The following is a 14,855-nucleotide window of genomic DNA, read 5'->3' as shown; positions in this document are numbered from 1 at the left end:
TGTAATGTTCTTAATTTTATGCAGTAAAAATTATTTTAAACCCATGTTTATCAGTCAACCCTCCATACAACAGAATTTTTTTTGTAATTTCCCAGGGTAAGGCTTCATTGAAAGGCCCTTTTTCCAGAAGGATACTTTTCTTTTTTCTTTTTCACTTTTACTTTGTTCAAAGAGTGACCCTATGCACAGGCTTTAATGTCTACTCTCAGTTTTGGCAAATATCTTTAATATAATTTTCTTTTTGGTCTTTCGAACCTATTGTTAATCTTATGCATTCTTGACAGCCCTGAACTGTTTGTACAACTCATTATTTAAAGAGGTAGACCTAGGCTAAGGTGCATAACGTTCATAAATCACTGGTTTGTTTGTTTAAAGATCTCCTGCAACATCAAAGAAATTTGGTTTGATTTCACTGTTTCAAACGAAAGCTTGATAGACTTTGGTAAAAATGAATATGATACAAACATATCACAGATTTCAAGAGTTATGTCTCTTAGCCTATGGTTGTCTGGAAACTAATTGCCTACAGATGCTTGATTACAACAATGACAATGCCAACAACAGCATGATACCATTATATGACTGCAAACAATCTGTGGTCATATTAAGTTAGCACAACTACTTATTAAAAGGGTGTCCATGCAAAAACCAGGCAGTGGGTGGCACTTCACAAATATTTTTTTTTTTTTTAAATTTCACCCTTTTCATATCACAAATGCATCCTTTCTCAAAGCTGAATGTTGGTTTTTGATAAATTCAATGATTAAAGAGAAATAAAGTACATAAAAAAACCCATTAAAATTCATTTAAAAAAAAGAAAGATAACTCTTTAATTTGAGTAAAATTTTGTTGCTTTGTTAGGAAACTTAAGAACTATTTTCTGAGCCATCCATTGTCGATTTAAAACAAAATATATTTGTAATACATATGATATATACATTACATTGCGGAAAAAATCAGTGGGATAAAATTTGGATAAAAAGTATCTGCCTGATTTTACATGGACAGCCCCTTAACATGCAAAGATAACTAAATTGTCCTTCCATTTATTTTTGTGGTATCATAGTAATATAAAGCCTTAGTCAAAATTATGTTTGTTTGACTTTATCCTATTTTTCCAGGAAAAGTAAACCTACCCTAATAAATAGGTCCGACTTGTCCTGTACCTGACCCAACAAGAACATTCAAACATGATTTTTTTCTGCTTTAAAACGAAAATTCACTTTTTAAAATCCAGATTTCACCATTAAATTTCTTTTTTTTACTGTCTAGTTTTACTTCTGATATAGTCAATGTCCATTTTTTTCTTCGCGTTGTAAAATCACGTCTGAACATTTAACAAATATATTTCCTCACTATTTTCCTCATTCTAATTACGATTTAGAATTATTGTAAAGGGTTGATTGGTCCTGAAGTTTTTGTTTTAAAACATTTTTTTTAAATCAGTCTCAATTTAAGTGAGACCTACCAATTGTTCAATTCAGTCACTGCATATAGGGTATAGCAACTCCATTCTACTTTCTGTTCTGATGACCTATTTGATCAGCCAATCAGAATTCATCTTTCATGGTTTTGAAAGCATTAGTCAAAAACCAGAGAATTCTTAAAAGGTCATCTGAACAGAAAGTAGAATTGAGTGTTGTTAGATCCTACATGCAGTGACTCGAGGATGTTTAACTCCACGAGGGACTGATTTATATATTGCTATATTTAACTCCTTGAGTGACTGAATGGAACAATTGATAGGTCTAATTTTAATTAGATAGTATTTAAATATATGTCTTATCATACATGTATGATTTTTAAATCTAATAAATGGGAGAAAAACTTTCAAGGTACCAAAGGTGAAACAAGCATTTTCATGATGTTAGGACAATAGCTTAACTTTATATTCACGGAGTGTCCGTGACATTCTATATATGTAGAATGTAAGACCAGAACTTTGAATGGCTAAAAAATAATCTGATGGAAGTGACGATTGCTCAAGTGGGGAGGTGCTGTTTGGTCTTTTAATAAGTTGATAGATAGGATTTAGTATTTATTTATTTGATAATGCATGGAATTTGGAAATTATTTCTGTGTAGAAATGTATTAAGCTATTCCAGAAGGTCTTACACATTCTCCTCACCAAAATGAGACTTCACCCATAGCAACATGGAGTTGCACTGTAAGCAAAGAATGAGCTCTGTCCATCATAGGCATAGCCTAAAATGATATTAATTAAGGTGCCAATCCTCAAATGAAAGACTAGGAATAAAAGTTTTCATTTGATGTGGTTTGCAGTCCATGTTTAAGACAGACAGTGCTTTGCTTTTTAAATTTAAATCAAAGATCAGATTTGATGTAGCATTCCCTAGGGAATAAAGATTTGTAAAGCCTATTAGCATCTGCAACTATCTTTGATACCGCCACAAGAAAATAGTCCACTCAGGCATACCCTGTTAAGGTTCAATTGCAAACACTAAGGCCCTCTTAAAAGTTATTTCTAAAATATCAAGTTTGATACCATATTTACATCAATAAACAAATGGGGAGGATTCGAATATCAAGTTTGTGGGGGCATGATTCTTATTTGGTTGGAACCACTTGAAAATCATCTGATCATTAGCTGTTGTTCATTTCTATGCATTTACCTGAATAAACTATGCATTTACTTTGATATTCAGGTTATTATACCTAAATTTAGCGAGGAAAGAAAACCCTGAGATTGTAAATAGTCATCAGTCCTAGAGAGGGAAAATATAGAGAGAGATGCCGAGTATCACTTGAAACAGCTGTCTTCACATTTCAAGCTGGGGAGGATCCAAATATTAACAAAATGGGGCTGTGAATCTGATACAGAAAGGAGTTCGAGTCATTATTTTTAGTCATTTTTGCTGATCTTCTACACTAACTAGTGTCCCAACTCTGAAATCATCATGATATATCTGTGACTATATCTGTAACTAAATTAGACAAAACTATGAACAGGTAGGTTAAAAACAAATTGTGTAATTTGACAGAAAGTTCAGCCTGAAGTTCACTAACTTTTTATTTTTAACTTGAAAATTTAGAAACTCGAAAAAGGCCAACTGGTAGTTTGTAGTTCAATTATACAGGATGTCAGAGGATTTTGAGTTCATCTATGTGTTCCATGTAAACTGACATGCTATGTCACTTAAATTTTTGTGTGGTATTTCAAGAAAAATCAGTCACACTCAAAATGGTAGATTTAAATCAGATTTCTATGCTAACAATTCACAACAAGCTTGTGTTAAGTTAGGTTTGATGTCGATCACAGTTCTTTCCTTATATCTTATCGCTATTTTTGTTGCAATTTGACGATTATTTGAGGTGAAAAATTATAACAATCTATATAAATTGATTCAGTACAGGTGTACTTTGATTTTGTTTTGTTATGTTTTGGAACTGTTTGGGTGACTGCCCTATGAGCATTTTCCCACAACCTTTTCATTTTTGACACATTTCAAGAACTGAAGGATTATATTGATATGAAATGTATTTTTTTTGGAGGGGAAACAATTTTTATTATGTGTTTGTATGGTACAGAATCACATCTTTTTCTCCATGCTAGTCCTGAGCTGTTTACTGTGTACTCGATGTTTCAGTAACCCATGGAAACCAGAAAAAAATCAAGAACAGTGCCAAATCCTACAATGCTCTTCTGCATGAAGTTGCACTTGTACTTTCCCTGCTTACAAATAGGTATTTTTACACGGAACTGAATCTCAAAATAAATGCATTGAAGAAACTTTTTAAAATAATATGTATCAGATGATAATGTTCAAAGCAGCATAATTTGAAAGTGGTTAATGTAATTGCACTTAAAATCAAACTCAATTCAATTGTATTAAGTTTAAAAGATTCCGGTTCTTATGACCTTCTTAATTGTGATAGGAAGAAATTATACCACAATTTGTTATCATGGTTTAATTCAGGTAAGCTGCAAAATCAAAGCCCAAGATCCCCTTTGATTTAAAAAAAAAAAAACCTGCATGATCTAGGGTTACAATTCTACTGATAGATTTTGTATATTGCAAAAGGCAAGTGAAACACATTCTATAACAAAAATATTTATTACAGAAATTGCACTCAAGTGTTTTCAAGCAACAAAACAAAACAAAAAAATAAAAAAAAATAAATAAATAAAATAAAATAAGTAAGGCAACATCAAAGTTAACTGATCTACACTACAGCTCAGGGAGAGTTGACCATTTCCACCTGCTCATGGTGGAAGATTTAGTCGAAAATGTTCACTATTTAGTGAAGGGTTTAGTGATTTCCAGTATCATTCCATGTAATTTAAATGTAGATACATGTATAGAGAGGATAGATGATTCACCTAGAATAAAAGTTAAGATATAGTGTAGAACTTCATAAGCAATTTGGATCAGAAGATACTTGTATTTACCATTGAAGTCAAATCCATTAAGCCATGTTTTACTATGCCTTTTTTTTAGTTTTTGTTGTTGAAAATATGCATTATAGCACTGGAGAAATTGTTGGAATTTTAAAAGTAAAAATCAAAGTAATGAACAACAATCAGCATATTTTTTTTTAAAGTGAACTATATCTAACATATAAGAGACATCAAACATTAAATAAATAAATGATTAGAATGTTTTATAGTCCACATTGGATAAGTGAAAATAGTTAAATCCACTTGTGCAGCAGTGTATTTAAATACAAGTACACATAATATATTCTTTCTTGACAATTCAAATTACTTGTACTTATTATCCTTATACAGGAAACATATTTTACTTTCCTTTGGAAAATTTGGCAAGTTACAATCTAGCTATTTAACAATAAACTTCCTTAATTGTGCCATTGATTTTAATCTGGATGTATATAAACACAACATGAATATAGACATACAGATGTAAAATATTGCACAATATAAAAGGTCTTTTGATTGGTGATTTAATGGTTACATTTATAATTGCTTTTTGATATATTGTACAATTAATTATATATAAACAAATTGTTCTAATATCAGGTAAACAGCCCAAAGGTCCATACATGAGAATCATACGAGATGTGACATACAATTATCATTAGAATCGAGCATAATATGATTACTATATGCTTCAGTTAACCCATGATTATCATATGATAAGTCATATGTTTTTCAAAAACACAAAATAATCATATGTTATCAAGCCATTTTGCACAAATGATAAATCATTGGATAAAATTATCATATGTAATTTTTTTATATGATTATCATATGTAACACTTTTGGCTTGTAGGTCAAAGGTTATCATGAGTTAAGTTTTTAAATGCTATTCTAATTTCTACTTTGAGCAAAGTTCAATATTGTCAAATAAATGGAGTACTTTGACATGCAAGATAAAAGAAATATTGTGACTTTACACATGGTCCCCTTCTTGGTAACAAATGCATGTATGGAAAAGCACAATAAAATTAGAAGTGTTTCCTTTCTTCTGCATATATATGAACACAAGTTTATGTATGAGTAACAAATAATTCTGAATAAAGTATTAGTTTACATGTAATCAATTTACATATTACAATATATGATTCTACTCAATCAGAACTCACGAATATCAGACACTCAAATAAAGTTCTGTAACATATTTTAGCAGATACTGGTATTTATTTTGGTTTTACAGGAAATCAATTCAACTCTGTCTCTATTCCATAATAAAGGAATTATTTGTGGTGATTTATTTTCATGATTTGTTTTATTGCTCACAAAATTAGCAGAAATAAATCACTTGCGACATTGCTGGTAAGTTGATTTACCCTACTGGTGCACCTGGTTCCTGCTCCCAGTTTTTAGTGGAATCCAAGTTGCTCATATGCTTTTGTTACTTTGTATGTATGATTTTAGTTACTTTATGTTCTTTGTAGTGTATGTCTGTTTTCCATGTCTGGTCTTTGTCCCTGGATTGCATTCTTTTGATTACCACTATAACCTTGGTTCCCTTGATTACTCTTACAGTATTATGACTATGAAAGTATTGAAAAAAAATGTTGAAAGACTGCAATCACAACATATAACACTTAAGCAATTGAATTTTTGGATGTGTGTAAAACTGGCTTTTTCTACTTTTACTAAAGTACGAATCCCAAATTGGCAAAAAATGAAAACTTCATTCACAATAATATCTGTACATATTGACTTTGGAATTAACATATTTTAATTTTGAGCAAACTGCAGGTATATGCGTTAAAACTACTTGGCCATTTCCATGACAAAATATAAAAAAAAAAAAAAAAAAAAAAAAACCAACCTAAGCAGAAGAGGGAATGATCCACAAAACAAAGTACATCTTTTCTCTGGGCAACACTTAACACTGTAAGTAGGTAGATCTAGGGTAAGGGACATAACTCTTGAAATCGGTGATATGTTTGTAATCTATTCAATTTCACCAAAGCCTATCAAGCTTTCATTTGAAACAGAATGAAATCAATCCAAGGATGCTTACATGAGACTGATGTAAAATGCTGAATACAAATGTTCCAAAGATTTGTAACAGTTGTGTCCCTTACCCTAGGTACCCGTAGATATCAATACAAATCAAGAACAGTAACATGGATACAAGAATTTGGCGTATAAAGGAAGAGCAAAAAAAATGAAATACATATGTTGTAAAAAATTCAACTAATCCAATCGTTTTACCAAATAGAAAACAATCTGGTCTGAATGTAGTATTACAAGAATTATATTATAAGGAGTTCAACAACAATAAAGTACATATATGTACAAAATGAATTTTTATAAACATTTATATTATCAATAAAACAAAACATGTGCTAGGTAGAATAACAAGTGATATAATGAACACAGGACACTGTGTTAATTTTTTGTGATTAAATGAAGATGTTTTAGTACAAGGAACAATAGCTTTGTGGATGGACCATCGATGTGTTTAGCAATAGGCTTTTATAGAGAACCTCATGGACCACCATTTGATTTTTATGGGGGGGGGGGGGGCTAGAATCAAATTTACCATCCTGCCTTTATAAAAATCCTGCCTTCAGAAAATTAAGGTCCTGTCTATTTTTTTTTTTTTTTTTGGCAAAGCACTGATTTTTTTTTTAATCAAAATGAATTAGTTTAGTTACAGATCCTGTCTCTTCATCTCTTCTTAGGTCTGTCCTGGCTGTTTGTTTCTTCAAATTTCAATCCTGCCTTTTAATTTCAAATCTGATCCTAGCCTCCCCATAAAAATCGAATGGAAGCGATTGATTATCACATTTATACAATACGATCCAGATTTTGAGACTAACATATATTTCACAAAACAATCTGATTTCATTGCAACTTAAATATCAAAATTATAGAAGTTTGAAAGATCTTTAAACTAGGTTATTTCTTTAACTTTTTAATGAAGAATGAAGTCAATAAAACATGTATGGCATGAGTTACTAAACACATATTCATTTGGTCCCAATAAGGAATGAAGGAACTTGTACTTTGCAAAAATTTTAAATTTTAAATAAATTTCCATTTCAAATCTATATATACTTGTTTTTCAGGGAAGATTTTAGTAGTGAAATAGATAACAAAATTACATAAGTAAGTTTGCAATGTAAATGTAAATATTAAAAAAAAATTATAACAACAAAAGTATTTAACAAATATTGCACTGTCTTGTGCAGTTATTAACAACACAAGTAAGTTTTTAAATCAGCTTTGATGACTTTCTGATACTTTTCCCAGAATGCACTAGCACCAAAAAGTAGTATAAGACAGCAGCCTGTGAGAAGACATCCTGTGCCCCTTGCATCATCATCATGGCCGGGGAAACTTTAGTGTCATCTTTCACTGCAGGGTGTAGCAATGTTGGTCCAAATATCGTTGCAAGGTTGTTCAAGGACATTTTGTTTTCAGATTCATGTTTACTCACTCTACAATAGAATAAAGAAAATTACAGAAAATAAATTCTGGTGTTATGAAAAAAAAATTAGTTGACCTTTTATAATAGGAACACTTTGATTAATTGTCTTTTCACTGAATAACCTACATGTATTCACTGTTTTGAAGTTGAACCTTTGAAATTACATAACACAAAAAATGTTATGTAGTCAGAAATGCTGATGAATATATAATTTCAGGAATCCAAAAAAAAAGTGTATCTACTTACAAAATCATTTACATGTATGAGGGTACAAAAAACAAACATTTCTTTAACACATGATTCATGTGCAAGAGCTCAAATTATTATACAGATAATAGTGGTTTACCAAATGTTCCCTGTGTAAAAAATTTTGATAATTCATACTGTGAAATAAATTCGGTAAATTCACTCGTGGTCCTTCTCCCGCCAAAATGTCACAACACCAATATAAATCCTTCGTTCAGAAAATTGAAAATGTATGTTGAAAATATCAATGAATAACAGAGGAAATCTATATAATAAATACGATAATCAATTGGTTATCATGAATAACCAAAATATGATAACTAGTGCCAAGAATGCATTAAGATTCAACTAGCGCACAGAACAAGTACCGAACACATATTAAAACTAGGCATTCTTTTGACACTCCAGATCACATTTTGGTTACTCACTCTTTCCAATTAATTATCCTATAAAGAATCATAATTCATTAAGAAATTTAATATTTTGACCTAATTATGCTCTCTGTGTACCTACTTAACTAGATGCTCAATAACAGCTACGATACAGTAATAATTAACATCAGGTAGGCCATGTAGTAATTGTAACATACACTTCTCTTTGGAATCTTCATCAGCTAATGCTGTAATATCATCATAGATAATTTTAATGATGCTATATTAAAAATTAAATGTTGGTATGGTTTACAAGAAATGACAAAAAAACTGTAAAAGTTGATCAACTTATTTCCACGGTTCTGAAAGTCAATTCAATTTTGAGACTTACAGTTTGCATAACCCGTATTCCTTGATGAGGGCTAAATCACAGCCATTTGTTTTCTCAGATTTTTTCTTGCAAGAACAAATTATAGAAAATCAAATACCAGTGAAAATAAGTAACTTTAAAGGGAAAGGTACAACTGAACCATTCATAATTCCTAAATCCATGAAATAAATAAAGTAGACCCTCTTCAACCAGAACAAAAAAATACATCTGATAAGACAGTGTATTGAACCTTCACAAGAAACAATAAAAATATAGTAGCATCCCGCTTATCAGACTACCCATTCAGCACTACAAAAAGTCCCTTGTAAAATGGGGAGGTGTCTGGTTAAAAATAACTTACATAAAGAATCAACAAATTGAGTGTATTTATCCTCTGTAAAAAGTGGTTCTGGTAACTCTCTGAAGTATAACTTTAGGCAACCAGTTACAGCATTAATGTCAGCATCATTCAAAACATTCAATCCTGCTCGTAAATCTGAAAAAGGTGTAAATATCAATCATAAGTCTTTTCTGCATTTAAAGGCAGGGTAAATTTAAACATTAAAACTAAGTAAATTTGCAAATTTCAAACAGTTGTATGTATCTGGTGATGGACAGGAAAAAGGTAATATGATATTATCTACAGCAAATCAAATTCAAATTTCCAATAATTTTTTTCTCAGCACCATGGTATAAATGCTAGAAAAATAATTCTTAGCAAAGTCTAACATGTATTTGTAATCACTTAAGGTCATCAATAATCAGTTTTTGAAAACTATGATTAAAATATTCCTCTGTTAAGTGCATTCTTTATAAAATTACCTGTCTATAAAGACCAAATGTCTCATGTGATCATGACTTTGCTTTCCTTTTGAAGGTCATTTGAACACAGGTTTGACTGTACATATATATAATCACTCAATTTTGTAGTATGGTTACTATGATAGTGGACTTACTTTTATCAAAGGTCTTTTTAATTCTCTGGATTTCTGAAGTTACTCCTGATATTCTGTATATTCCAACTTCATCCATACCTGTTAAATATTTAGAACAACCTAATTAATCACATATTTAATTACATATACAGTGAAAACGATCCAGTTCAAACATCTCTCAGATACAGGCTAAGGTTTGGATCTAGTTTATACAGACATCCTCTCTCAGATACAGGCTAAGGTTTGGATCTAGTTTATACAAACATCCTCTCTCAGATACAGGCTAAGGTTTGGATCTAGTTTATACAGACATCCTCTCTCAGATACAGGCTAAGGTTTGGATCTAGTTTATACAGACATCCTCTCTCAGATACAGGCTAAGGTTTGGATCTAGTTTATACAGACATCCTCTCTCAGATACAGGCTAAGGTTTGGATCTAGTTTATACAGACATCCTCTCTCAGATACAGGCTAAGGTTTGGATCTAGTTTATACAGACATCCTCTCTCAGATACAGGCTAAGGTTTGGATCTAGTTTATACAGACATCCTCTCTCAGATACAGGCTAAGGTTTGGATCTAGTTTATACAAACATCCTCTCTCAGATACAGGCTAAGGTTTGGATCTAGTTTATACAAACATCCTCTCTCAGATACAGGCTAAGGTTTGGATCTAGTTTATACAGACATCCTCTCTCAGATACAGGCTAAGGTTTGGATCTAGTTTATACAGACATCCTCTCTCAGATACAGGCTAAGGTTTGGATCTAGTTTATACAAACATCCTCTCTCAGATACAGGCTAAGGTTTGGATCTAGTTTATACAGACATCCTCTCTCAGATACAGGCTAAGGTTTGGATCTAGTTTATACAGACATCCTCTCTCAGATACAGGCTAAGGTTTGGATCTAGTTTATACAGACATCCTCTCTCAGATACAGGCTAAGGTTTGGATCTAGTTTATACAGACATCCTCTCTCAGATACAGGCTAAGGTTTGGATCTAGTTTATACAGACATCCTCTCTCAGATACAGGCTAAGGTTTGGATCTAGTTTATACAGACATCTCTCAGATACAGGCTAAGGTTTGGATCTAGTTTATACAAACATCCTCTCTCAGATACAGGCTAAGGTTTGGATCTAGTTTATACAGACATCCTCTCTCAGATACAGGCTAAGGTTTGGATCTAGTTTATACAGACATCCTCTCTCAGATACAGGCTAAGGTTTGGATCTAGTTTATACAAACATCCTCTCTCAGATACAGGCTAAGGTTTGGATCTAGTTTATACAAACATCCTCTCTCAGATACAGGCTAAGGTTTGGATCTAGTTTATACAGACATCCTCTCTCAGATACAGGCTAAGGTTTGGATCTAGTTTATACAAACATCCTCTCTCAGATACAGGCTAAGGTTTGGATCTAGTTTATACAGACATCCTCTCTCAGATACAGGCTAAGGTTTGGATCTAGTTTATACAGACATCCTCTCTCAGATACAGGCTAAGGTTTGGATCTAGTTTATACAGACATCCTCTCTCAGATACAGGCTAAGGTTTGGATCTAGTTTATACAGACATCCTCTCTCAGATACAGGCTAAGGTTTGGATCTAGTTTATACAAACATCCTCTCTCAGATACAGGCTAAGGTTTGGATCTAGTTTATACAGACATCCTCTCTCAGATACAGGCTAAGGTTTGGATCTAGTTTATACAGACATCCTCTCTCAGATACAGGCTAAGGTTTGGATCTAGTTTATACAAACATCCTCTCTCAGATACAGGCTAAGGTTTGGATCTAGTTTATACAAACATCCTCTCTCAGATACAGGCTAAGGTTTGGATCTAGTTTATACAAACATCCTCTCTCAGATACAGGCTAAGGTTTGGATCTAGTTTATACAGACATCCTCTCTCAGATACAGGCTAAGGTTTGGATCTAGTTTATACAGACATCCTCTCTCAGATACAGGCTAAGGTTTGGATCTAGTTTATACAAACATCCTCTCTCAGATACAGGCTAAGGTTTGGATCTAGTTTATACAAACATCTCTCAGATACAGGCTAAGGTTTGGATCTAGTTTATACAGACATCCTCTCTCAGATACAGGCTAAGGTTTGGATCTAGTTTATACAGACATCCTCTCTCAGATACAGGCTAAGGTTTGGATCTAGTTTATACAGACATCCTCTCTCAGATACAGGCTAAGGTTTGGATCTAGTTTATACAGACATCCTCTCTCAGATACAGGCTAAGGTTTGGATCTAGTTTATACAGACATCCTCTCTCAGATACAGGCTAAGGTTTGGATCTAGTTTATACAGACATCCTCTCTCAGATACAGGCTAAGGTTTGGATCTAGTTTATACAGACATCCTCTCTCAGATACAGGCTAAGGTTTGGATCTAGTTTATACAGACATCCTCTCTCAGATACAGGCTAAGGTTTGGATCTAGTTTATACAGACATCCTCTCTCAGATACAGGCTAAGGTTTGGATCTAGTTTATACAGACATCCTCTCTCAGATACAGGCTAAGGTTTGGATCTAGTTTATACAGACATCCTCTCTCAGATACAGGCTAAGGTTTGGATCTAGTTTATACAGACATCCTCTCTCAGATACAGGCTAAGGTTTGGATCTAGTTTATACAGACATCCTCTCTCAGATACAGGCTAAGGTTTGGATCTAGTTTATACAGACATCCTCTCTCAGATACAGGCTAAGGTTTGGATCTAGTTTATACAGACATCCTCTCTCAGATACAGGCTAAGGTTTGGATCTAGTTTATACAGACATCCTCTCTCAGATACAGGCTAAGGTTTGGATCTAGTTTATACAAACATCCTCTCTCAGATACAGGCTAAGGTTTGGATCTAGTTTATACAGACATCCTCTCTCAGATACAGGCTAAGGTTTGGATCTAGTTTATACAGACATCCTCTCTCAGATACAGGCTAAGGTTTGGATCTAGTTTATACAGACATCCTCTCTCAGATACAGGCTAAGGTTTGGATCTAGTTTATACAGACATCCTCTCTCAGATACAGGCTAAGGTTTGGATCTAGTTTATACAGACATCCTCTCTCAGATACAGGCTAAGGTTTGGATCTAGTTTATACAAACATCCTCTCTCAGATACAGGCTAAGGTTTGGATCTAGTTTATACAGACATCCTCTCTCAGATACAGGCTAAGGTTTGGATCTAGTTTATACAGACATCCTCTCTCAGATACAGGCTAAGGTTTGGATCTAGTTTATACAGACATCCTCTCTCAGATACAGGCTAAGGTTTGGATCTAGTTTATACAGACATCCTCTCTCAGATACAGGCTAAGGTTTGGATCTAGTTTATACAGACATCCTCTCTCAGATACAGGCTAAGGTTTGGATCTAGTTTATACAGACATCCTCTCTCAGATACAGGCTAAGGTTTGGATCTAGTTTATACAAACATCCTCTCTCAGATACAGGCTAAGGTTTGGATCTAGTTTATACAGACATCCTCTCTCAGATACAGGCTAAGGTTTGGATCTAGTTTATACAAACATCCTCTCTCAGATACAGGCTAAGGTTTGGATCTAGTTTATACAAACATCCTCTCTCAGATACAGGCTAAGGTTTGGATCTAGTTTATACAAACATCCTCTCTCAGATACAGGCTAAGGTTTGGATCTAGTTTATACAGACATCCTCTCTCAGATACAGGCTAAGGTTTGGATCTAGTTTATACAGACATCCTCTCTCAGATACAGGCTAAGGTTTGGATCTAGTTTATACAAACATCTCTCAGATACAGGCTAAGGTTTGGATCTAGTTTATACAGACATCCTCTCTCAGATACAGGCTAAGGTTTGGATCTAGTTTATACAGACATCCTCTCTCAGATACAGGCTAAGGTTTGGATCTAGTTTATACAAACATCTCTCAGATACAGGCTAAGGTTTGGATCTAGTTTATACAGACATCCTCTCTCAGATACAGGCTAAGGTTTGGATCTAGTTTATACAAACATCCTCTCTCAGATACAGGCTAAGGTTTGGATCTAGTTTATACAGACATCCTCTCTCAGATACAGGCTAAGGTTTGGATCTAGTTTATACAGACATCCTCTCTCAGATACAGGCTAAGGTTTGGATCTAGTTTATACAAACATCCTCTCTCAGATACAGGCTAAGGTTTGGATCTAGTTTATACAAACATCCTCTCTCAGATACAGGCTAAGGTTTGGATCTAGTTTATACAGACATCCTCTCTCAGATACAGGCTAAGGTTTGGATCTAGTTTATACAAACATCTCTCAGATACAGGCTAAGGTTTGGATCTAGTTTATACAAACATCCTCTCTCAGATACAGGCTAAGGTTTGGATCTAGTTTATACAAACATCCTCTCTCAGATACAGGCTAAGGTTTGGATCTAGTTTATACAAACATCCTCTCTCAGATACAGGCTAAGGTTTGGATCTAGTTTATACAAACATCCTCTCTCAGATACAGGCTAAGGTTTGGATCTAGTTTATACAAACATCCTCTCTCAGATACAGGCTAAGGTTTGGATCTAGTTTATACAAACATCCTCTCTCAGATACAGGCTAAGGTTTGGATCTAGTTTATACAAACATCCTCTCTCAGATACAGGCTAAGGTTTGGATCTAGTTTATACAGACATCCTCTCTCAGATACAGGCTAAGGTTTGGATCTAGTTTATACAGACATCCTCTCTCAGATACAGGCTAAGGTTTGGATCTAGTTTATACAAACATCCTCTCTCAGATACAGGCTAAGGTTTGGATCTAGTTTATACAAACATCCTCTCTCAGATACAGGCTAAGGTTTGGATCTAGTTTATACAGACATCCTCTCTCAGATACAGGCTAAGGTTTGGATCTAGTTTATACAGACATCCTCTCTCAGATACAGGCTAAGGTTTGGATCTAGTTTATACAGACATCCTCTCTCAGATACAGGCTAAGGTTTGGATCTAGTTTATACAAACATCCTCTCTCAGATACAGGCTAAGGTTTGGATCTAGTTTATACAAACATCCTCTCTCAGATACAGG

The 14,855-nt window shown here is 33.6% G+C and overlaps 1 protein-coding gene across 1 annotated transcript in view; it reads right to left on the bottom strand.

The window, feature by feature from the left end:
- Positions 1-6,953: 6,953 nt before the first annotated feature.
- Positions 6,954-14,855, bottom strand: part of LOC148607400 (active breakpoint cluster region-related protein-like) — a 43,905-nt gene continuing 36,003 nt past the window's right edge. Inside the window, exons 20-23 of the mRNA XM_088546974.1 lie at positions 9,815-9,892; positions 9,220-9,354; positions 8,631-8,736; positions 6,954-7,881 (exon numbers count right to left, since the gene is read on the bottom strand). Of these exons, the coding sequence (XP_088403100.1) occupies positions 7,656-7,881; positions 8,631-8,736; positions 9,220-9,354; positions 9,815-9,892 (545 nt within the window). The 3' untranslated portion in view covers positions 6,954-7,655. The remainder of the gene's footprint in view (positions 7,882-8,630; positions 8,737-9,219; positions 9,355-9,814; positions 9,893-14,855) is intronic.

Source organism: Perna viridis, chromosome 9 (genome assembly GCF_037379345.1).
Source record: "Perna viridis isolate PV_CMFRI_1.1 ecotype Kerala chromosome 9, ASM3737934v1, whole genome shotgun sequence".
NCBI lineage: Eukaryota > Metazoa > Mollusca > Bivalvia > Mytilida > Mytilidae > Perna > Perna viridis.
The sequence above is the reverse complement of the archived record's forward strand: the minus strand, read 5'-3'. Positions and strand labels throughout refer to the sequence as shown.